General features: G+C 40.1%; 1 protein-coding gene across 1 annotated transcript in view; it reads right to left on the bottom strand.

Moving 5' to 3' along the window:
- The window catches only part of mad1l1 (mitotic arrest deficient 1 like 1), a 69,973-nt gene that overhangs the window by 22,180 nt on the left and 24,371 nt on the right, over positions 1–23,422 (bottom strand). The window contains exons 16-17 of the mRNA XM_080879953.1: positions 13,789–14,014; positions 8,683–8,876 (exon numbers count right to left, since the gene is read on the bottom strand). Coding sequence (XP_080736079.1) covers positions 8,683–8,876; positions 13,789–14,014 — 420 coding nt within the window. The remainder of the gene's footprint in view (positions 1–8,682; positions 8,877–13,788; positions 14,015–23,422) is intronic.

Below are 23,422 nucleotides of genomic sequence, written 5' to 3'. Positions count from 1 at the left end.
TAATGAACTAAAACAAACAAATTAAAACAAGTTTAAAAACACTCGAAAACTACTAAAGTGTACTGCCAACTTCACTGACAAATGCAAGAAAGTTACAAACCACAACTAAAGAAAAACTACATCCATGTGACTTTAAATCTCTGCTGAATGACTCACCTGGCCTGCTTCACCCACATGTCAACTCAATCACTCCAGACAAGTCGTGTCAGCCAAGCTGTCCGTGTCTCCAAACATACTTTTTTTGAGGCCTAATAAATACTTAATCCCTCATCGTCATGGAGGTATACATATTAACTTGATTTACAACAAAGAAAAAAAAAAGGTGTCAGGTCCATAATCAACATCACAGTGGACTTCAGATTAAACAATCAATATGTGATTAAAGTGCAAACCTTCAGTGTCAATTCAAAGAAGTTTGTAGTAGTAGGGCTGTCATGAAACTAAAATTTCAAACTTTATACTGATACCTGGGAAAAGGCTCAATGCCATTTTTAATACTGCAGAGGAAAAATAATAAAGTAAAAATAAATAAATAAGCCTACATTTCCCAAATAATAATAAAGATTCGAGCAAGGTAAATTATAAATGGACTGGTTCTTACTTTGGGGTTAGTAACTTGGCGACTGCAGACTGGAGCAGGGATCGAACCACCAACCTTCCAATTAGCAGATGACCTGCTCGGCCACGATGTTCTTTCTATGAAATGTTTTGTCAGATGTGATCAGACCCAAACCTTCTAAAAGCTTTACTTTTGATTCATCGGTCCACAGAATCATTTCCCAAATGTTTTGGCAATCATGAGATGAGCCTTTGTGTTATTCTAGGTCAGCAGTCGTTTCTCCTTGAACTCTCCCATGGATGCCATTATTTGTATCTTTCTTATGGTTTAATCATGAACTCTGACCTTATCTGAGGCCAGTGAGTCTGCAGTTCTTTAGAAGTTTCTGGATTCTTTCATGACCTGCTGTCTCTTGGTTGTAGACTTTGAGAATGACAAGCCTGGCTCTTCGAAAAGGTTCTCTGTTTGGTTAATTGTTGTAGAGGATTCTTAACCATGGAAATGATTTTGTGATCTTTAAATTCAGTTTCCTTCTGTGGATCTTCAGGCCTTTTTATATTGCTGCGTTCATTGTTGATTTTTAATCTCATATTTAGTTCTAGTGAGCAGCTAGTTGAACACCGCCTCCAGATCTTTTATCAACTTAATTTGTCATAAAGTAACAAAGAAGCAGGCTTCGCCTGGCCATTAATCTGCTTATCAGTCAATTGTCCAATTAATTTTGATCCTCTGAAAACAGAGGGATGCGTATAGAAATGCCTTTCATTCCTAAATTGTTAATGCTATAGTGTTAAATCACTTGAATTAAAAGCTGACAGTCAGCATTTCAATAAAAAACGTGATTTCATGTAAAATTCACTGTGGTGATGTACAGAGGTAAAATTACAAAAGACAATCACCGTCCAAAAACGTGGAACGGCAAAGAACTGATACAGGAAAAGGACTAATGTAAGCATACATTATAAATAAGACTGTTCTATAACTGTCCTCCTTTTTAACATCAGCTGTGTCGATATTTTAATAGATATATTCAATAGCACTGTAGTAGAGGATGAATACATAAAACCTCCTTTCCCTTTGGGAGGGAGGCGATGTTGACACCAGTAACCTTTCGAGCTCCTTACAGCTGTTGCAACCAGCTTCCCTGGCAGTCAAGCTCTGCTTTAAGTTATTTCAAAATTAAGCTATAACAGACAAATGAATAAACTGTTCAAGCTGTGATGGCTTACAATCCGTCTTACACACCCTCACAGGCAAACACACATTTGTGTGGCGTTAATCATTCCCCGGTGGCTGATAAAACAGAGACAGGTCATTAAGTCTCGACAGTGTTCATAAACTGTACTTTATTAACTGTCCTCTTCTTTCGCCCACTGACACACACACAGACACAAATTATTTTGCTTTTTCAAAAGGCACTTTTTCCATTGCTTCTACTCTGTCTGCGTATCACCTATCCTCAACCGTTCCCTCATACGTTTTTCTTCCGCTCCATCTCTCTTTTGTGACAGGGCTGACAGTTAATTGGGAGTGTGTTTTAATGAGCTGGCCCTGAGATTTTATCTTCTCCTTTCATTAGGAAGGGAAGACAGGGGAGAGTGTGTCAAGGAAGTGAAGGAAGAGGGAGAGAGAGTAAAGGAGGCAAGGAATGAAACGAGAGGAAAAAATGTCAGTGAATAGAGAACATCGAGAAGTTTTTAGTAAGTGCTGTGGAGAGCTCTGTGCGTGTTTGTTTATTTCTTAATGAGCTAATCAATAGCAGAGGTGTGTAAGCCCAGCAGTGGGTCTGCTTTGGGAGATTACTTACAAAGACGCACAACTTGGAAGACTTGTTTATCTACAATGTTCTTCTCTTATTTTTAAACTGGCCTGACTAGACTAAAAGTTGCTCATCTCAGGTTTCTCAGGCACAAGTCAGGACAATATAAACCTCAATCTCAATGTGAATCACATTGTGTCAAATCTACCATTTTATTTAAGCAACTGCACAGTTTGATTGTATAAAACAAAAATAAATAACAGTTTAAAAATAAAATTCTATTTCTAATACCATAGAGGAAATGAATACAGAAAAATCTACAGCAAGATTTGCAGCAAGGTCAAAAGTGTTTATGCATAAATAAACAACCTTTTCCAGTCATTTTTCAATATTTGGTTTTTTTTTTTGGTTTTTTTTAACCTATGGGCTTATGTGAACTCTTAAATTCACAAACGTTAATATAACACTCATTCTGCATCTTCTCCTTGAAGCTTCATGAAGAAAAATGCTAAAATAAGTCAATCACTCACATTCCTAAGGTGTCTATCTCTCTGATTAGCAGAGCCTCATAAATATCTAATCACTGATGCTAATCAGATTGCTCACCTAGGAGTGAGCTAAAAATATAAAGCACATGCACAAGCTACACTAAGCCCCCCCCCCCCCCAAAAAAAAACCCCTACCCTTTTCCTAGGTAAATAATGGCTTTAACAAATCTAATGTAACATTAACCCATTATTGATCAACCAACAACAGTTCTGCATAAACTCTGGGCAATGAAGATGATGATCACTGTTTCTTGTTGGCGGCACTAAAAGAATCACACGGTTACGGTCGGTTCTGATGCCTGCAGCTTTGATCTCCTTCCACTTTAAGGCTGGCTGTTACACAGTCAGGCTTCAGACTATTTGGTAAAACTGATCAAAAACAGCAGCATTTTGGTGCCAACATAATGACATTCCCTTTGACTTTGAAGTATATCGTGCAAACATATCAAAACAATTGACATCAAATGCTGTACAGGTCTATAACTATTATGGATGATAATATAACAATTGTACCACAGCACATCAAACCTATCATTTTATTAATGCAGAACTTTACCATGAAAACCACACAAGTAATTTCCTAATCTCAAAGTAGACTCCAAGTCGATAAACCTTTTATTTTCCTTTTTTAGGTAAATTGCAAAGTTCAGCTGATTATGGCTGGATAATTAGATTTATTCGAACATAAGAGTGTCCATAAGTGCACGTGGCACCAGGACGCTCTAGGCCGTAGGTCGATGATCGATTTTGTAATCGTATCAGCAGACCTGCGACCATATGTTCTGGACACTCGGGTAAAGAGAGGGGCTGAGCTGTCAACTGATCACCACCTGGTGGTGAGTTGGATCAGGTGGCGGGGGAGGACGCTGGACAGACCTGGTGCACCTAAACGCGTAGTGAGGGTGTGCTGGGAACGTCTAGCAGAGGCCCCAGTCCGCGAGATCTTCAACGCACACCTCCGGCAGAGCTTCGACAGCATTCCGAGGGAGACTGGGGACATTGAGTCCGAATGGACCATGTTCAGAGTCTCCATTGCCGAAGCTGCTGCATTGAGCTGCGGCCGCAAGGTGGTGGGTGCCTGCCGTGGTGGTAATCCCCGAACCAAATGGTGGACACCAGAGGTGAAGGGAGCCACCAGGCTGAAGAAGGAGTCCTATCGGGCTTGGTTAGCCTGTGGGACTCCGGAGGCAGCCGACAGGTATCGACAGGCCAAGCGGAATGCGGCTCGGGCAGTGGCTGAAGCAAAAACTCGGGTGTGGGAGGAGTTCGGAGAGGCCATGGAAAAAGACTTTCGGACTGCCTCGAAGAGATTCTGGCAAACCGTCAGACGTCTCAGGAGGGGAAAGCGGTGCTCTACCTGCACTGTGTATAGTGCTGGCGGAGCGCTGCTGACGTCGACTGAGAAAATTGTCATGCGGTGGAAGGAATACTTCGAGGACCTCCTTAATCCCACTGACACGTCTTCCGAGGAGGAAGCAGAGTCTGGGGATGAGGGGAATGACCCGCCAATTTCCGGGGGCGAGGTCACTGAGGCAGTTAAACAACTCCTTGGTGGCAGAGCCCCTGGTGTTGATGAGGTCCGCCCCGAGTTCCTGAAGGCTCTGGACGTTGTAGGGCTGTCCTGGTTGACACGCCTCTGCAATGTTGCGTGGAGATCAGGGGCAGTACCTGTGGACTGGCAGACCGGGGTGGTGGTCCCCATCTTTAAGAAAGGGGACCGGAGGGTGTGTTCCAACTACAGGGGGAATCACACTCCTCAGCCTCCCTGGGAAAGTCTATGCCAGGGTGCTGGAAAGGAGAGTTCGTCCGTTAGTCGAACCTCGGATACAGGAGGAACAATGCGGTTTTCGTCCTGGTCGCGGAACACTGGACCAGCTCTTTATCCTCTCCAGGATACTTGAGGGTGCATGGGAGTTTGCCCAACCAGTCTACATGTGTTTTGTGGACTTGGAGAAGGCATTCGACCGTGTCCCTCGGGGTGTCCTGTGGGAGGTGTTGCGGGAATATGGGGTGTCTGGCCCATTGCTACGGGCCATTCGATCCCTATACAACCGTTGCAAGAGCTTGGTTCGCATTGCCGGCAATAAGTCGGACTCGTTCCCGGTGGGTGATGGGCTTCGCCAGGGCTGCCCTTTGTCTCCGGTTCTGTTCATAATTTTTATGGACAGGATTTCTAGGCGCAGCCAAGTGGCGGAGGGCTTTCGCTTTGGTGGCCTCAGAATCTCATCTCTGATTTTTGCAGATGATGTGGTTCTGTTGGCTTCATCGGGTGGGGGCCTCCAGCTCGCACTGGAACGGTTCGCAGCCGAGTGTGAAGCAGCGGGAATGAGGATCAGCACCTCCAAATCTGAGGCCATGGTTCTCAACCGGAAAAGGGTGGAGTGCCCACTCCGGGTCGGGGATGAGTTCCTGCCACAAGTGGAGGAGTTCAAGTATCTCGGGGTCTTGTTCGCGAGTGATGGGAGAAGGGAGCCGGAGATCGACAGACGGATTGGGGCTGCAGCTGCAGTAATGTGGACGCTGCACCGGTCCGTCGTGGTGAAGAGGGAGCTGAGTGTAAAAGCGAAGCCCTCAATTTACCGGTCGATCTACGTCCCTACCCTTTGCTTAGGCTGCTGCCCCCGCGACCCGGCCCCGGACAAAGCGGATGAAGATGGATGGATGGATGGATGGATAATTAGATTTATAGTCAATTTTTACATTTTGGTTTAAATGAAGTTTGTAAATTATTAAAGCAGACCCTATAAAACGTTTTGAAGGCTCTGCTCTGTATTTACCTGTTGCCATGGTGAAATGTGGTGAAACTAAGATTGAACATGCTCAAAGTTGATTGAACTTTCTCTGATCAGGAAACTCAGAGTGGTTTTTTATGGTTTTAGTTCTTATGTTAATGCATTTCCATGTTCTAAGTAAAATGAGTCGAAAGAAGCTTGATCTGAACAACAGTATATATGTTGTCCCTGTATCATCGAATCATTTTTCTGCTCCACATGATAGCCATACATCAGACATCAACCACGAACTGGAGCAAATATCTGAACTGCTGTGTTTAAAAGATTCAACTGACAAAATTCTTTTAGGGAAATCCAGAAAAAATAAGTTCTGAATATCAAAAACATGTAAGCATATTCTAGTAGAACCAAAACATAAAACTGTGACCCTGTAAATGAGCAACATGTAGCCTCATTAACCATTTAAAACACCAAACTACAGTAAGGTTACAGGGCTGACAAACAATGAAAATACATTTTAATGAGTGTGACATACAGTAATGAATGCATGAGACAAGAGCGAGGGCAGGGGAACGTGACTACTGCAGGTTAAACAGCTTACGCTATAGGAGGGGGATTTGGGTGCCTCTTCTAGAGGGGGATATTAGCAGGATTATCTGGCAACCCTGTTGCTGAGGTGAATAACATTAGAATCCTATTTGTAAAGACTTCTATGCTTCCTGTCCCAAATCCCCCCATTTTATCTCCCTTCTCTCTTGCTTCATAGTACAATTAGTCCACTTTACATTCTCATACCCCAGATTAAAGTCACACGCATGCTTAAAAAGCAGAATATATACACATACTGTATTTATGTGTCCTAGTGTGTATCCTCTTTAAAACATGAATGTCACTGTGTGTTTATGTGTGTTTATGTGTGTTACGGCCTCCGGCCTCAGGTGGCCCCGCCTTCCTCTAGGTAAATCAATGTGTTCCAGGACTCGTGTGTGATTGGTTACTGGGAGACCCGTGCCAACCCTCACTTATGCAGAATGAAGTGTGCCAGACCACACGGACGATTGGCTGCCCCGGGATCCCATGATGCTCCAAGAGGCAATCAGTGGCTGATCGTACCCACCTGTGGCTACAAAAGGCTGGAGGTCCTTCACTCAGTGGCGGCTGCTTAGGACTGAACATGCAGTTTGCCCTTCATGCCTCCCTCGTCAATCTTTGTTGAACTTATTCATATTGCTGACCTTTGTCGAACCTTGGTGCATGCTTTAAACCTAGCCTGATTAGAGTTTTGAGCTGCTAGCTGGCTGTGAGTAGGATTGCGTGAAGCTGGCTTGCCTTAGTTAAAACCCTAGCTTTTATTTTGTGTGCGGCCAGCCTGCCTTAGTTACCCTTTAACTTTTACTCGTGACTGTTCTTTCTTTATGTAATAATTGTCTGCCCAGTGGTCTGTTGCACAGCCCTGTCGGTTTTCTGTTTAAAGTTTGGAATTAAAACCTTTTGCTTTACTCAGTTTTGTGTTGGGGGGCTCGTGTATGTTACTCCCTCCCTGACGCCTAGCAGAGGGGGTCGTAACAATGTGTGTATGCGCGGGTGTTGATTTTTGTATTCCAATAATAGTACAGGCCTTTCTGCTCCCATAAGCCACTAAGTGTTTGTCATACACGCTCGCAATGGTGCATACTTTGAATACTAATACAGAGGGTGTTAGCATTCGTTTTGGGTATGCATGTGTGGCTTTGTACATCTGTATGCACGTGCAGCCAGCAGTGGGAGGGTGAGGTGGTAGCAAGTGCTGTGCGGTGTGATAGAGTGTTGAGATTGGAACGAGTATGTGTGCATTTGAGTGTGACAGTGCGCGCCATGAGGGCATTATGACTGTGTGTGAGTCTGTATATGTGTGTGTTTTATGGACACACTCTGAGGTTAATAAATATTGACAGTGAATTATCTCTTCTGGCAGAGTCGCAGGTGGTTTCGATGGAGCAGACCGGACAGAAATCAAAAGAAAAAACAAAAAAAGTGCATGTGCACGTTTACACACCGCTCCTATTTTATATTTTTCCTTTTTCAGCTATTCTTAATTTCAGCAGAATTCTCGAGAGTCCTTGAGCAAGGCACTGATGACCAGTCGCAATAAATTAGCATGTGACAGCAATAATTACCTGCCAAGATAATAAAGCCGCCCCTCTGCCACCTTGCCATTACGGATTCTCCAGGGTTTCTGCTCTAGCTAGGGGCCGCCATCAGAACACGATAGCCGCAGCAACATGGAAATTAGCTAATGCTACACAATTGGGCTACAGAGAGAACGAGAGACAGACTGAGCAATAAGCAGAGGTAAAAACAAAACTCCAGGATGGAAAGATGAGAGGAAAGTAAAAGAGTAAAAAAAAAAAAAAAAAAAAAAGCTGTGTTAAGCTTAAAAAAAAGTGCTTTCTAAAAAGCTAAGGGATAATGACAAATTCAGCTTTTATTTAGCCCATTCAATAAGTGAGTGGTGATCGATTAATGTAAAACCCACCCTGTGACACTGCCCAGTCATCACTCTCTTCTTCTCTTCCACACAGACGCTGCCAGTCTCCCACACATACAAATTTAAACCACAAAGCAAAGAGTCTCTGTTGGCATAGTGCTCGTCTCGCTGCATCGCTAAGCCGATGCACAATGTGGCAAAGTGATGCGGCACCTTGCAAGGTCAAATCTAAACTTCCCGAGGCGCTTTTTTTTTTTTTAAAAGAGCTCCCTGGGACAGATATCAACACTTACACAGATGCCATAGCCTGTAGGAGTTTTGCTGACAGTGTGCCCATTTTAACTTCACGCTGCTGTTTAATGATGCACACAATCTGTGGCTAAAAGCTACATGTTTCCATATCTGATCAGTTCAGGTCTGTATATAAAGAAGGATGTAAAATAACACAAACCCCCCCCCCCCAAAAAAAAACGTGTTACTTGTACGCAAGGCTGGATTATCAGTGTACGTATAAATTTCAGGTCTTGTTTCAGCTTCTAATTATTGTTCTTATTTATTTAAATTTAAAATATTGTGGCATTTGACGGCATCCCCAACCTTAGATGAACTCTTCATACCTTTTTGAAGAGCAAGGAGTCATCCATGTGCTCCGCGTAGACAGACGTGAGCCGGTATTGGTTCTCAGTGGTTATATCGATCTGGTAGCCGGTCAGGACGTAGCACACTGTGCGAAACTCCTGTATTTTTCTCTGAAACACCTCTTTAAGTCTCTGGTTCCTCAGCTCTGAACTCTCCATTTGTTTACGCAAATCTGCAACACACAAATCAGTTATACAGCACAATTATTTTGATAGCATAGTTATATGCTATCAATATGTAGAGTTTCTGGAATAACTCCAGCAACTTAAATTAGCATCTCAAAGACTTGATATTATTAAATAGCAAAGCCATAAAAATAAAGATTTAGTCAATTTAAATAAACCTGGATTCTGAACGCACAGAAGAAAAAGACTACAAGTGGGAGACAAAAGCTCAAACCAGGGTGGAGAATCAGATAAAGAGACCAGTGGAGAGCCTAGCATGGAACTACTTAACATTTGAGGGCGATGACCAGGGGGTGATAACTGATTCCCAAAAGGCAATATTTAAATCATTTCCATTTTTGCTTTTCAGACCAAGAGAGGAAGATGTGCAATTAGATCTGCGAATGCTTTTCAATTTAACATCCATGAACATTCAGAGTATCAGAGTATTATCCTTCTCATGGTATAGAGCACAAATACGTTACTATTTAGCTTGAGATGGGTGGAATTAAATCATCGATGAACCATAGGCTGAAATATTAGCAATGCCTAATGTTGCATAAATATTTAATGTTACAGCAATAGTTACATTAATCATCAAAACACTGCTGCCTGTCTCCCATCAATGATATAATTTTACCATTTTAAAGTTTCCCAGTTAGTTAAAATAACTTTTTATTAAAGAGTTTATGGTGTTTATGTTTAGCAACATAAACTGGGTGTAGAGAATCATGTACTCATCTACTGTTTTTGGTACCAACTACTAAATATCGTGACACCCCTAGATACCAGCATCAAAAAGTTGTGAATGATATCAATCTCTACCCCACAGCAATCCCTCTGCTCACTCAGGGTCTACATACTACTATAAAGCAGAGCACGGTGGCGTCTGAAGCAGTCAGCTGCATCTCCTAGCTGGGAGCAGAGATAATCATGAAGGGGAGAAACAGAATGGGGCTTGACTTTAATTTGTTGAAAATCAATTTGGGATAATTACTTTAATTTGGAGACTTGATTTGAGAAGTCAGAGAAATTAGTTTGTCTGAGGAAAAAATGAGTCGTTGTGGAGGTAATTATTTACAATGTGATCACCACAGAAGAGAAAGTTAAAAGGATATAGATGCAAATGTGGAGCCATGAACATTTTGTAAGTACACAAGTGGTAAAAGGAGAGCTGGGAAAGGAACAACCACAAAGAGGCAAATATTTACTTTTTATAGATATTTGTGCCGATCTTCTCAACACTGTGATGTATGCAAATCTGAGAAAATGTAAAAAGAAAAAAAAGAAAAAAGAAAAAGAAAAAAACGAGTGCAGGCAGGAGCACCGTAAAGACTATTAACCAAAAAAACAAAAACACATGGAGGGAGATGATGTAACCAGGCAAAGAAATGCTTACCTAACACCTCTGAAAAGCTTGGTGTTTGCTACTGATTTTTTAAAAGGTTAAAAGCATTTCTGCTGCTCAAATGTGAACCTACATTGTTCAGGGTTATACCTTACTTAACAACCAGTCCTTTTCACTTTTTTCCTCTCTCTCTACAGTCAGCATCAGTCAGTCAAAACTCTCTATTCTCTTACAACATAATGCGTCGTTTCAAGAGCAGTCAGGGAGTTTTTATTCCCATAACTTCTAACCCTGCTGCGACTGATAATTATTTCTACTCATCATTCTCCTCTTCATAGCGTATAGCTTGGCCGATTACATTTTTATCTGTCATTATTAAACAAGTGAATGACTAGAAAGTATAAACTTAAGAGTCTGGGACTGAGTCTGCCAGTGAGTGTCTACGTGCCTGTCTGTCTCCTGGGTGACTGGGCTCCTCTCAAGTGTCAGTCACCGCGGTTAAATAGTGTTTCAAGACTTCAGAAATGTGACAAAACTGTCACTTTATGACAGCCATCAAAATGCCCTGAAAATGGTTGGGAATTCTCAGGCTGCAGCAACCAATACATTTCCTTCTCCGTGCAGACAAGTGGACACACAGGAATGTGGACATGTCGTTATCTGTGCAATCGCAAAGACAAACACGTACAAGTGGGCACACAAATGTGTCAACGTACGTGTTGAGTTACTAAATCCGAGTATTAGTTAGAATACTTTTCACACAAACTTTTACAGTTTTGGTGACTTCTGTATTTCAGTCTTGATTGGTGTCTACAGGTCTGTGTACATAATGGCTCAAAAGCTGCCAGCTGCATAGGGAGCGTCTTATTTATATATTTTCTTCTCTCGTTTTCAGTCTAAAATACTGCTAAAATTTGCACTCGTATCAGAAGCAAAAACAAACAAAAACTAAACTAAACTGTAGTGTCCCAAAACATCTGCAAACGTCTTGAGCCACCCCTCACATCATTATATAAGGGAAATGGGAAATAGGGGCAGCGATTTACTGAAAAGTGCAAACATGCATAATCAATATTTAGTACGACCATTTTTATTCTTACTCTTCAACACAGCCTGAACTCTCTTAGTCAAGCTTTCTTTTCATTTCTTTAAGTAGTCTTCAGGAACATTTCCCCAGGCTTCTTGAAGGACTGTTCTCTGTCAGGATGATCCCACACTGCTTCAATAATGTAGAGGTCTGGCCTCTGGGGAGGCCCATCCATGACTGATAGTGTTCCACTGTATGTTTTTCTATTCAGGATCATCATCATGGTGAAAAGTTGTCCAGTTGCCCACTTGTATAATTTGCCATATGTCAGGCTTTACTACCCATTAACTACCCTTTCTAAAGACGTGGCTTTCAGATAATGATACTTTTATGCCTGCCACTTCTTCTGGCCTCCACTTGTTTTTTGCTGAGATAAGTTTTCAGCTAATAATTTTTGAGAATCATAAAAAACTATATTTTAAAACCTCTCAAACTGTAATATTTAAAGTTTTCATAGATTTGAAATAAAATTTAAAAAAAAATCTCTGCACACATGAACCAAGAGAAAGGTTCCACAACAATTAAAATGCAACTCGTGCATACTGTCTCGATAACCACTACGACACTTATTAAATCACAATGTTTCAGTCTGACTGACTTGATAAAGGTACCTGATGGAGCTAAGTGAGACAGTGTGCGGAGGTTATATTTAAACTGTTATAGATTTTCATTAAGAAATGGGTACAAATGGGTACAGGCTGCTAATAACTGCTTCTTTGCAAAGTTATCTGACTTACCCCTCGAGTTAGGTGCCTGTTTAATGCTTTAATGATTCACAGTTAGTGTTAAGTGGCTTAAGAAACCAAAAAGAAACAAACTAAAAAAAACATTCATCTGAAATTGTACGAGGACTGGACTGAAAATGAATGAAAAAGCATCCAAAGTCCAAAGAAAAACTTTGAAAGACCTATAAAGACCTAGAACTACTGCTCAAGACAACTTATAAAAAAGATGATGATTATTTATTATTATTATCATCATCATTAAAGTTCATTTCCCAGCTGTATTTAATGAAATAGTAATTTGTAACAGCAAGAGTAAAAAGTTAAAGCCCTGATTTTTTTCTAATTCTAAACTTACTTTTAAATTTTGTCATCACAATTGTCCAGTATTAATGTGTGAAAAATGCAAAAATGTGGAAACTCATCATCAACACCCAGGGCAGAACTAATAACCGCTGGTGTATAAAACTGGACAGTAAATTTTACTAATTAAATGTAATTAAAAATGGAAAACATTTTCTACCTGCTGCTAATTGCTACATGAAGTATTGTTCCTGTAATGTTGCTTAGGTAATTTCTTAACTGAACACACAAAGCCTATAGCCAAGTTAAACTACTACTGACAGCAGGGTAACACTACATGGGGTAAAATGTCATTAAATAATTTTATAGACATTAAAACGTTTCTGTTGATCTCTGATAAGTTTGTAGACTTTCTATTGCACTGACCCAGGTCTTGCAATAAGGACAGATATCACACACTAGGTCTGCTTTATCTATACAGAGTTTAAACTGAACTTACTTGTTACAAACTCAATTTTCATATCATAAGAAATTAAAAGCCAGAGAAGCGAACATGCCAGGAACAGGAGAAGATGACAGAAAAGACAAGAATGAAAGATGAGAAAAAAATAAGAAGGCTGGGAGTTGGAAAAAAGAAGTGCCAAGAAAATTGAGACCGTGAGCGAGCAGCAGACAGACAGAGCGAGCACAGAGCGCTGTGCACAAATTGGCCAACAGACTTTTACCAGTGAACTGTCCTGAGCTCCAAATGCATATTTAACCCTGTCATAACTGCACGTCCTCCCTCTAACAGTCTGTCATATAGACACTTAAGAGGACAGAGACTTTCTGAGCCAAAATATCAATGAAGCAGTTCCCAAGAGCAACATGTTCCTTTAGAAAGCAACTGTTGGGTATGGCTTTTCTCTTTTTTTGCCATTTCATATTTTTTGGATCAGTCTACATGTAAAGAGGACCTTTAACAACCTTTAAAATCTGTACTTTATGTTGTCTAAATATCCACTTCCCCTCTAATGTTAACTATAACATTATATAACAATATAATTAAAAAGAGAAAATCTAGTCATCGGATCAGAAAAGCTTCATCCATGGATCAAACCCTCCCTTGGCCCCTTATCCATTCATCTAACATCAGCTATCCGAAACCTGGATCTGCAATTTCACCTTAAAATATATAAACGAGGTCACCCAGTCCTCCTCCTACCACCTAAGGAATATTGTGAGGATATGAATAATACTGACTTCTAGTGACACCCATACTATCAGTCATGCTCTTATTTCCTCTCAGATTACTGTAATTGTCTTTTAACAGCCATCAATCATATTATTCCACTCTTAATGATGGTATACTGGCTGCCTTTGACTTCTAGACATTACCTATTACTTTTTAAGCCCTGTTTGCTGTTGAATGACATTATAGCTCACTCTTATTCTGATGTCACACTTCTGTGTCATCTTACCCAACACTTCCTTTGAAGGAGCCAAACTAAGGCTGAAGCTGGGGTTGTGCATGTCATCCTGGGAATGCCCCACAGCACCTCCACTCTGCAAAGAGCGTACAAGATCCCTGAGCCGTGTCACTTCTTGTCGGAGAGCCTCCACTTCCTGCTGGCGCTCTTGTTTGGCAATGGCGGTGGGGTTCACTTTGAGGTGGAGAACACGGGTTTTGACTGGATCGTAGTCTCCCTGAGACACAGAGACATAGATCAAACAGCCATCAGTTATAGAGCAGAACATTTTTTATGCACCATCTCATCTTAGCATCCAGGGCGCCTCACATTCCTCACTCACAGCAGTGATCATCACGCTTCAGTTCACCTCGCTGTTGCCAACTCAACAACTCTGTCAGATTTAGTGACTTTTCATATTCTTTTACAGAGCGCTTTTCCCCCTGAAAAATAAGAATGCCTTGTGACAAATGCAGCAGTGTAATGACCAAAGAGTGGAAAGTTGCATTCCCCTGCCTGAGTCTCTTCTCTGTTCGATGAGTGCCCTAGATGAGCAGGCAGCAGCACCCATGAAAAATCTGATTCCTTCCAGTCATGATCAGCTTTGTAGCTTTGATAAACGAAAACTGGCAGCAATAGCTCTATTAATGCCAAAGAGTTACCACACCAAATATTGACTTAATTTAGCTGAGCCACAATATCAATGATTTCTATCATTAACTTCTTTGTGATAACAAAAATATTGACAGCAACAAGTAAATAACAATAAGAAATTAAAATAAACAAAGAGAATACAAAATATACATTGTGAGAATACAGAATACATTGTGTGCTGTCGGTCCTGCTTGCTACACAACAACATTCAATATTTAGTATTTACTGCTGTTTACACTTAGCTAGATTAACGTGACGGTGTTGTGTTTAGTATGTTGCTCTGGTTTTTTGCTTGTTTTCTCTTCTCTTTCTCTCAACAGGTGATCCAGGAGATTTTTTTTCTCTCTTCTCTCTCTTTTTAAGAGCCCTTCCTCACTGTCCCTCTTCCCTTCTGATTTTCTTTTCCTTCATCTTTCTTTCTCCCTTTTCTATCCGTCAGTCATGTCTGTCCCGCCTGTAACAACTGAAGATAAAATAAAATAAATAATAACAACAAAGGTCGATCAAATGGACCAATACAGCAAGGCCGTGATGATCCATTTGGCAAAGTAAATCCGTTGGGTATCCTTGTTGGTCTTCAAACAACAATTCTGACGGCTAAAGAACCAAATGGGACAGGCAAAAAAAAAACAAAAAAGAGAGAGAATACAAAATATAACCAGGCCAAACAAAAGAGAAGACGAAAAGTCCGAAATATTTAATGTACAATAATGATCCTACCGTACTTTTAAATACTGATCATTTGAAAACTACATTAATTAAAAGACTTGTACTCTGCTCTCATCTTGGGATGTCAGATCAGGTCATTACAGTTTTACACTCATTGTAATTATAACGTTCCACACGTTCTAACACGCGGAAACACCCCAAAACACGTTCCTTTGGTGTGAGACCAACATATGCAAGAAAAACCCTGCAAACCTTTTATAACCAATTTCAGTTTGCTATACATGGAGAGAAATGGTTACAACTGATCTCACATTACAGATTGGGAGAGGAGGTTAGCATAAAAAAAATACTCGACAGTGTGATCGAAAGCTCTTGACGTTCACGTGAGCTTTCCCTATGAGGAAATAATGTTTTCAGTTATATCAAACAGACACATTAACGAGAAAGTATTCTTTCCCAGTGTTTTCTTCTCACTCTGCAAGGTCTGGCTAAATAAAAGTCGCTTAATGCCAATATAAGGAGAGACACACTCAAACAGGAACGCTCACAACATGTACACACCCCTATCTGAGCTCTTGATTACAGGCTAAATTAGATTCTATATGCCTCCAAGCGACGGTTGCCAAATAAACTACAGAGTATATGAGGAAGAGAAACGGTGAAGGACAAATAAAAGAACATGGTAAAAAACAAACGGTGTCCGGGTACCACTGCCTTCAGCGTCGAGAAAGACCAGAGTGGATGAAGCGTACAGAAAAGCTCATAAATAACTCTTTCATGTACTTTATAAGAAACGATTACATTTCTCGAACTGAGTAACAGTAGATGTGTGTACTTAACATCAAGTATTTTTCCACAGCACACACACAGTCACAGCCAAACAAATTGCCCTTTCATTTTCTTCAACTTCAGTCTTTTGAAGTTCTACATCTGTTTACAGAGAGTTTATTTAAAGCTGCATCTGTATGTGCTTTATGATAACCAGAGAGAGAAAATGGAAGGAAGAGACAGATATGTAGATTAGAGTTCGAAAAACGCAGTCAAAAGCTACATGCTGTCAAAAAGCAAAAAAATAAATTAAAAATCTTCGTCTTTAAAAATTTAGGTCAAGCTAAATTAAATTAGAAAGATTTTGCTGTGGATTCATATTTCACTTTCAGGATGTCTGGACTGAGCTGAAGGGCAACGTTTTAATTTACTGCTCAACAGAATAAAAACAAACTAAACTAAACAAAAAACAAAAGCAAAGTTACTTCTCTTTGCCTTTCAAGCACATTGCTTTCAAAGCAAGCCAAATGGCATAATTATTTTTAATTGGGTTGACTCTCCTCCTATATTGAACTGAAAGTAAAAAAAAAAATGGAAGTCTTTAAAAAGGCATCCATTTGCTTGTCTGAATCTATTTGCCATTTTCACATTTCATAACAAAAGTAATACAGTGAATAAGTGTGATCCACTGATCAAAAAAAAAACCACACACACAAAGGACAATCATCTCCAAAATGAGCAAATGTAATATTACACTTTATTCTGCATCCATGTCTGCATTCAGTAGGAAAAAAGGTGCACCATTTCATTAAAAATTATAAATACGTTTATTGCTGCAAAAACAGAAAACAGCCAAATTGTCTGAGTTTTCAAAGCGAGCTTCTTAATATTACAGTTCTTCAGATTTTGTAAGTTGGTGTGTGTGTGTGTGTGTGTGTGTGTGTGTGTGTGTGTGTGTGTGTGTGTGTGTGTGTGTGTGTGTAGACGTATTTACATGCATATTATAGAGCCTGTTCTTCCACACATAATTTACAGTGCAGCAAGGTGGAATGCCATTCTAAGTGCTCGAGGCTACATATCTCTTATTCATAGAACAACAATAACAACACATCTAATACCAGAGTGCAGTCTGTTAAAAAAATAAAAAATAAAAAAAAGAGCAAAAGGCAGGGAGAGAGGGAGCATCGGAGCAAGATCAAATGTATGAGGAAGAAAGAATGAATAAGAGAACAAGACAAGAATACGAGTTTTGGGGGGAGGTTGAAGTCCAAAGAACAGTCTCTGTTCTTTAACAGATGCAGAACAAATTGCGCTGAAACATCCACTTATATACTCAACACAGCACCAACCACAGGGGACACATGAGTCACTGATGGAACAGGTGACACATTAATGATGAGTGTGCATGAATTTGAGAGTGGAGGGTACCATCAACCTTAAACCACACGAACCGATAAAGTTAGGTTGAATGGAAAGACAGCAGAGATGCTGGCGAGACGGGCTTCTTCCACTGAGTGACATTATCAGAAAACAGATTGAAGCTGCTGTCTAGATATTGGCAGGCTAAAGGCTCAGTCCTTTAAAAAAAAAAAAAAATCTGTCCAGAAGATCAGATGCATTTTAAGGACCAGATCAAATTGAACTGTGATGTACACTCACCCCATCCGCCAAGAGTGGAACAAGACTTTATTTGAAATAATTTTAACATTTTTTGAACAAAAAGGGAACAGTTTTCACTTATCAATTTCTATTCTTTTTACTTTTATTTTAGTGTGATTTTAGTGAGAGGAAAATATTAATACTCATTACCCACCATTCACACCTAGAAGCTGCCTGGTACCATTCACTCTCACATCTGCTTGCCAATGGACAAGCACCAGTACACACGACTACTACCCACCCAGGATAGTTTGGAGATTTGACACAAGAATTGGTAACTTGTGTGTCCCATGTTTGCCTCTTTAATTCTTCAGTGACCACTGTTGGGACAATCCCTATTAAAAGATGCAAGTCACTTTGTCTGATAGCTGACATCTCAAAACTCCATCCATCCCTCCCTCCCTGCCTCCTGGGGGCAGGAGTCTAAGCAGAGATCTCTAACCACTTCCAAGAAGCTCTCAAGAGATCTCTTTAGTGTGTGTGTGCCCAGTGGGAGATGCCCTGAACAACTCCAGGTCATATGCCAAAACTACCTCAACCAGCCTCTTTCACGGTGCGAGTAATGACTCAACTCAGACACGTCAGCATTCTCATTTTTCCAGTCACTACCAAGAGCTTTTGACCACACATGAGGGTAGGAAAGTAGACTGAACGGTCAACCAACAGCTTACCGGCCCATGTGGCTCATTCAGTCACATGGGCCACCACAAACTGAATTTCATTAACACGGCACTGACCTATGCCTAACATGTGGACAGCTTTGGTTTTAAGTAAAACAAAGTGCACAAGCACGTAACTTGAGAATAAACAAAAGAGACTTGCTGCTTCTATGGAACAACTGTGTGATGTCAACTGGCAAACAAACACAGCAAGCAGAAACCCTAGTGTGGCCTCCTGTGACACAGGCAGGCTATGAGAAACTCAGAGCAGTTGCTGAATAGGTACTATATCCCTGTCTCAAAGGCAATGAGGGAACTAGGGCTGTATCTTTGTGGAGGTTCCACTCCAATGGTTATTCCTGAATGGGTGAAATTTGTGGATGACGAGCTATCTGCAGCACAGATGTCCTGATAGTGACTTGAAATTGGCTCCCTGTTGTTAAGCAGACATGAAGTGGAGCCTGAAAGCTCAAGACAGAGTTAGGAGAAGTAAAGTCACAGTCTCCGCTAACAATGTTTTGACTGGTAATGGGCTTACCAGCGTAAGGCTTGGACAATCTGGTATTCTTTGATAAAATCCTATCTAAGTTACGGTTAGACACATGAAAAGAACAAACAGCAGATTCTACGTCGTTCTGAAGAGCCAGGAAGCTGCAGATCAAGGGCTCCAAGAACCACAGGTGTCCATGAGGTAACCACCGACAGTGTAGAATATAAAAGTAAATACTGTGACATCACCCATTGTTTTTTAAAGTCCTGTTCTGAAGCCCCAAGATGAGCGTTTACACCGCCCCATCTTGGTTGCAAAATAGCACAGGTTTAAGGCATGTCCTCTCTCCCCATCAGGGCCCTACATCCATATTTTATACTGATTCAGATTCCTTGGTTTCTGTGTCATAATATATTAAGTGTGTATCATTGAGAGCACCTTCACATCTATATCTTCAGCTGGATTTGAGCAGGTCTAAAAAAAACCACCAGGTCTGTGCACAGGCCCACAGCAGTTTTCTATGTAATATTAATATAGGAATGACTGTCAGGCAATGCCATAGGGACCCAGGCCTTAGGGATTCATGGATGAGCAAGAGGAGATGAGGGCCTTGCCTACAAAGCATGAAGGTCTGCAGAGCAGTACCATGTCACATGGAAGACCAAGTTTTACGGGCTCCTCCTTAGTATCAAACCTCCCACATGTAGACAGATCAGTAGAAATGATGCTGTCAGGAATAACTAGAATGCACAATGTCATCTTCTCTTCTGCCACATGTATAAACCAAGTCTTTGCATGACCACTCTTGTGTCTTGCAGCTCTTATTTATTTTGTTACTTAAAAAACTGAACATTGATGGCTTTTCTTGAATTTCTTGATCAAATCTGTTTAAGTTATTTATAACAGGAAATGGCTATAATTCATTTATGTAGCACTTTTCTCATCTTAGTGACCACTCAAAGCACTTTAGACTATAAGAACACACTTAAAAGACTGTTAGAATGTATGGTTATCCTAAATACTATTTATATCACATCAATGTCCAGTAAAGAATCACAATCTCAACAATGTCTTTGGACTATGGGAAGAAGCTGAAGTAGTTGGATGAAACCCATCTGGGCTTAGGGAAAACAGGGAAATGCAACAGAGAACAGATCCAAGCTGAGGTTTGAACCCAGAAACAACTTTTTATGAGATGAAAGTGTAGGCAAGACTGATGTTATATGTGGGAATAATCTGGTGCCAGAACCTTTTTTTAGCACCAGGTTATTGGTGCTTATATCATCAATGTGACCTTTAGTAGGGTTTGTAACAGCAAAGCTTAAACTGTTTTAGTAAATTCATGAAGAATATCAAGAAAATTAGTTGTGAAAGTCTTATAAATGGGCCAAAGGCATTTCTAAATAGATTTCCTGTCCATCTGTCAAAACATCACTGTAAGACCCTATATTCAGTTTAAATTAATAAATAAAAAGGCATTGTTAATGAAGCACCTCAATAAACCAACCCCGCCCACACACACACCAAAAAACAAACAAACAAACAAAAAAAAAAATCAAAACAACAAAATACAACTAAACATGTTTCTGTGGCTGTGTATTGCACAACTACACTCGCAGATGTAAGCATATGCACAACACAGAGACTATGTTGATGCAACCTCATGCAATAGCAACAATTATTTCTGTTTAGACACTAGCATGAGAGCAAAGCATAAAGTACAACCCTTCAAATCTACCATTACGACTGCCATGATCTGTGATGTATCAATTAAAGAAAAGAAAAGAAAAAAAAAACAAAAAGAGAGAGATGAACAAATATTAGCGGACAAACAAGTGAGGGAAACTAAGGAACAGATTCATATTACAGACCACAGATCTTTTTGTTGTTGTCATTAACTAAATTAAAATTACATGGTAATAAACATCATTTTTCCCCATTAAGAATAAAGACCTGAAACCACAAAAGGGCCAACTCGACATGAGACAGAACACACAGGGTGAAACAGTCCTTCATGGATTCTCAGAGCTTCTCTGGAAAAACAATGTTAAAAATAAAACTGAACTGAACGCTGAAGGTTCTTGGAGATGGTTTTGTTAGAACATTTCAGAGCTGTTACTGTTACTAAAATAAGGCTTAAGAAAGTCAATGAAATAACAACCAGCACATTCTTTTTAAATCTATACTGAAATATAAAATAGCAAACAAGTTTATGTTTTGCCCCTCTCCATTTCCAAATCAGATGGTCATCTAAAAATCATACAGCTTCTACAGTCACTGTTATGAACGATCCAGCATGTTTGGGGGAAAAACTGGTGCACATAACGTAATCAGTTTATATTTTTGCAGTCATTAATAATGAATGCAGTTCAAAAATAAAGAGATGAAAGCATAGCAGTTCTTATTCTCCCAGTGTGTTCTCTTAAAGGTGGCTCTTTTATCAGTGAGAGAAATCATTAGTTAGCAAGACCAGCAACCACAGAAGGCTGACGTCAGCCAAATTACACAAGAACTGACCTGAATGCAGAAAAGTACTGTCAGGTTTTGATAAAGCAAATTAATTGCAAATTAATCACTGCACCCATTTCCCATTTTTCCAAGCAAAATATGAAAAGAATTAAGGGTACCTGAAAACCGTCACACAGCACTATACTTAAGCAACCTCCGCCAAAGCACAATACTTGCAAAATATGCACAAAAACAAACAAAAAAACAAACTGCTTTTGCTAAAAGGTATAAACAACACATTTTACTTAAGTCAAAATGCATGTCAAGTACAACCAGGCTGTGATTGCACACCAGGAAGAGATATTAGCACCTGGGGATGTGTTATCCAAATGTAAACAAATGACTCAACTAACCATCGCTGAAGCATTTGCTAGTTGCACTCCATATGACAGAAACAGCAAACAGTGGGTGGAGGTTACTAATGCATTTTACTTTGTTTAGTCAATGATATGATGACAGTCCAAACTGTGGAAAAGAAGGGCTTTAAACAACTAATTAAAAAGCTCATCCCAAAATGCAACATCCCAGCTAGCAATTATTTTCTAATTTAAAGTTAATTCTGTAACAATATGGTGCAGCTCCCAAAAAGTTACAAGGTTAAGCCGTGCTATGCAGTTCTGTTACACTTTTACTTCGTTTTCAGAGAAAACATTACCTTGGCTACTTCTGTGCCTACATTTGACTGATGCTGTGTCACTGGATACAATACTGTGTCACTGCTATTGTACAATAATGCTGCTGCTCCTGGCACCTCGTGACAATAGATTCACACTTTGAAGTATGTAGTCTGTCATCAGTGACAGCAGCTCATTGGAAAAGAAGGCTGGAAAATACCCTTCATTTTATTTGCACTAATAAATGCTGCTGCCTGCAAGCTGCAATCACTGATAAAATGTTGCTCGGGACTTTTAGCTATATTGTCATAGATGTCATTATTGCAAATATTCTTGAAATATTATGGTTTAATTCAGAGGCTATAACATCCACCCTCATTGCCTAGTATGTATGTGTCCCTACAGAACACAAGGTGCTCGAGTTTGTTGAAAATGTGCCGAAAAATAAATAAATAAATACAATGTGATATCAGCAATTTTTCCTTTTTTCAGGCACACAAAACAAACAGATTTCCATAACATTTGTTCTCTGTTGTTTAAACAATTATGTAAGTTCTGCCTGACTCTGCTCTCTGCCACCAAAGATGCTGCAGAGTGCCCTCTGGTGGACAAACTATGCAGCATCAAGTCTGTGTAGCTTCTCAGTCATCCAGGTCATGGTAATCTTAGTAGGGGGAAGGAAAAAAAAATATCGACTGGACTTCTTTAAGTTTCTATGCAACATCAACACTCCCGACATTCGCTGAAAAGTGTTTCTCCTATCTCGTTAACTGTTTGAATTTTCATTTATCGACCATTATAAATACCAGCATCAGCAAATGGCGAATCTTGGCCGTTATACTGAAAAAGTTATTAAAACCTAAATGATATGGAATGTACTACAGTCCTTGCAAAAACTGGATTTTGAGGGCCAATTACAGCTGTGCCATTGGGTGATGATCCTGCAAATTGATGCTAACAAGTAAACAACAAGTAACTGATCAATCAAACGTTTTTTAGCTTGTGCTCTCATAAATGCATGAAATCAATGTTTTTATTATAAAAATCTGTCCCACTTTAGATTGCTGTTGAGCATTTAACCAGCACTTGTGCAAGTACATGCACACCCTTCTGTACTTTTCTTTAAGTCCATCAATCAGCATGTCTAAAGAGAGAAAACAGAAGTGTTTTTAAGTGTTACACTTTAACTTTAGGTTTAATGAAAATGGGCTGGATGTATGTGTCATTTAAAGTCTCTGCTGTGTCCAGAGAGGACAGAATTTGATTCTATTTGCCTTTGTAATAGGCATCTATCGATATCAGCATTGATACTGACCAATATTTATCAACTCTCATCGATGCTTCTGTATTTTTGGTGTAATATAAAGCTTTAACTGGATGCAACACTCCATCACGATCCCTGATGTTTTGAAGTCTTCCAGTTTGTGCAAGTCCTCTGTCGCTAGGGCCTCTTGTCTGATCTGTGTGCAGCTTGGAGTGTTTGCCTAGCAACACTGACTTCACAGTCAAAAACACCCTCTAGTCTGAGCCCAACTGCCAACCACACAACACTGTGTCAAACACTTCCACCTGATTTTCTTTCCCATTTATTTAACTCTAGAAGAACATTTTTTTTGTTTTTTTCT

The sequence above is a fragment of the Rhamphochromis sp. 'chilingali' genome, assembly GCF_963969265.1.
Source record: "Rhamphochromis sp. 'chilingali' genome assembly, chromosome: 4".
In the NCBI taxonomy this organism is placed as follows: domain Eukaryota; kingdom Metazoa; phylum Chordata; class Actinopteri; order Cichliformes; family Cichlidae; genus Rhamphochromis; species Rhamphochromis sp. 'chilingali'.
This window is presented reverse-complemented; position numbering and strand designations above follow the sequence as displayed.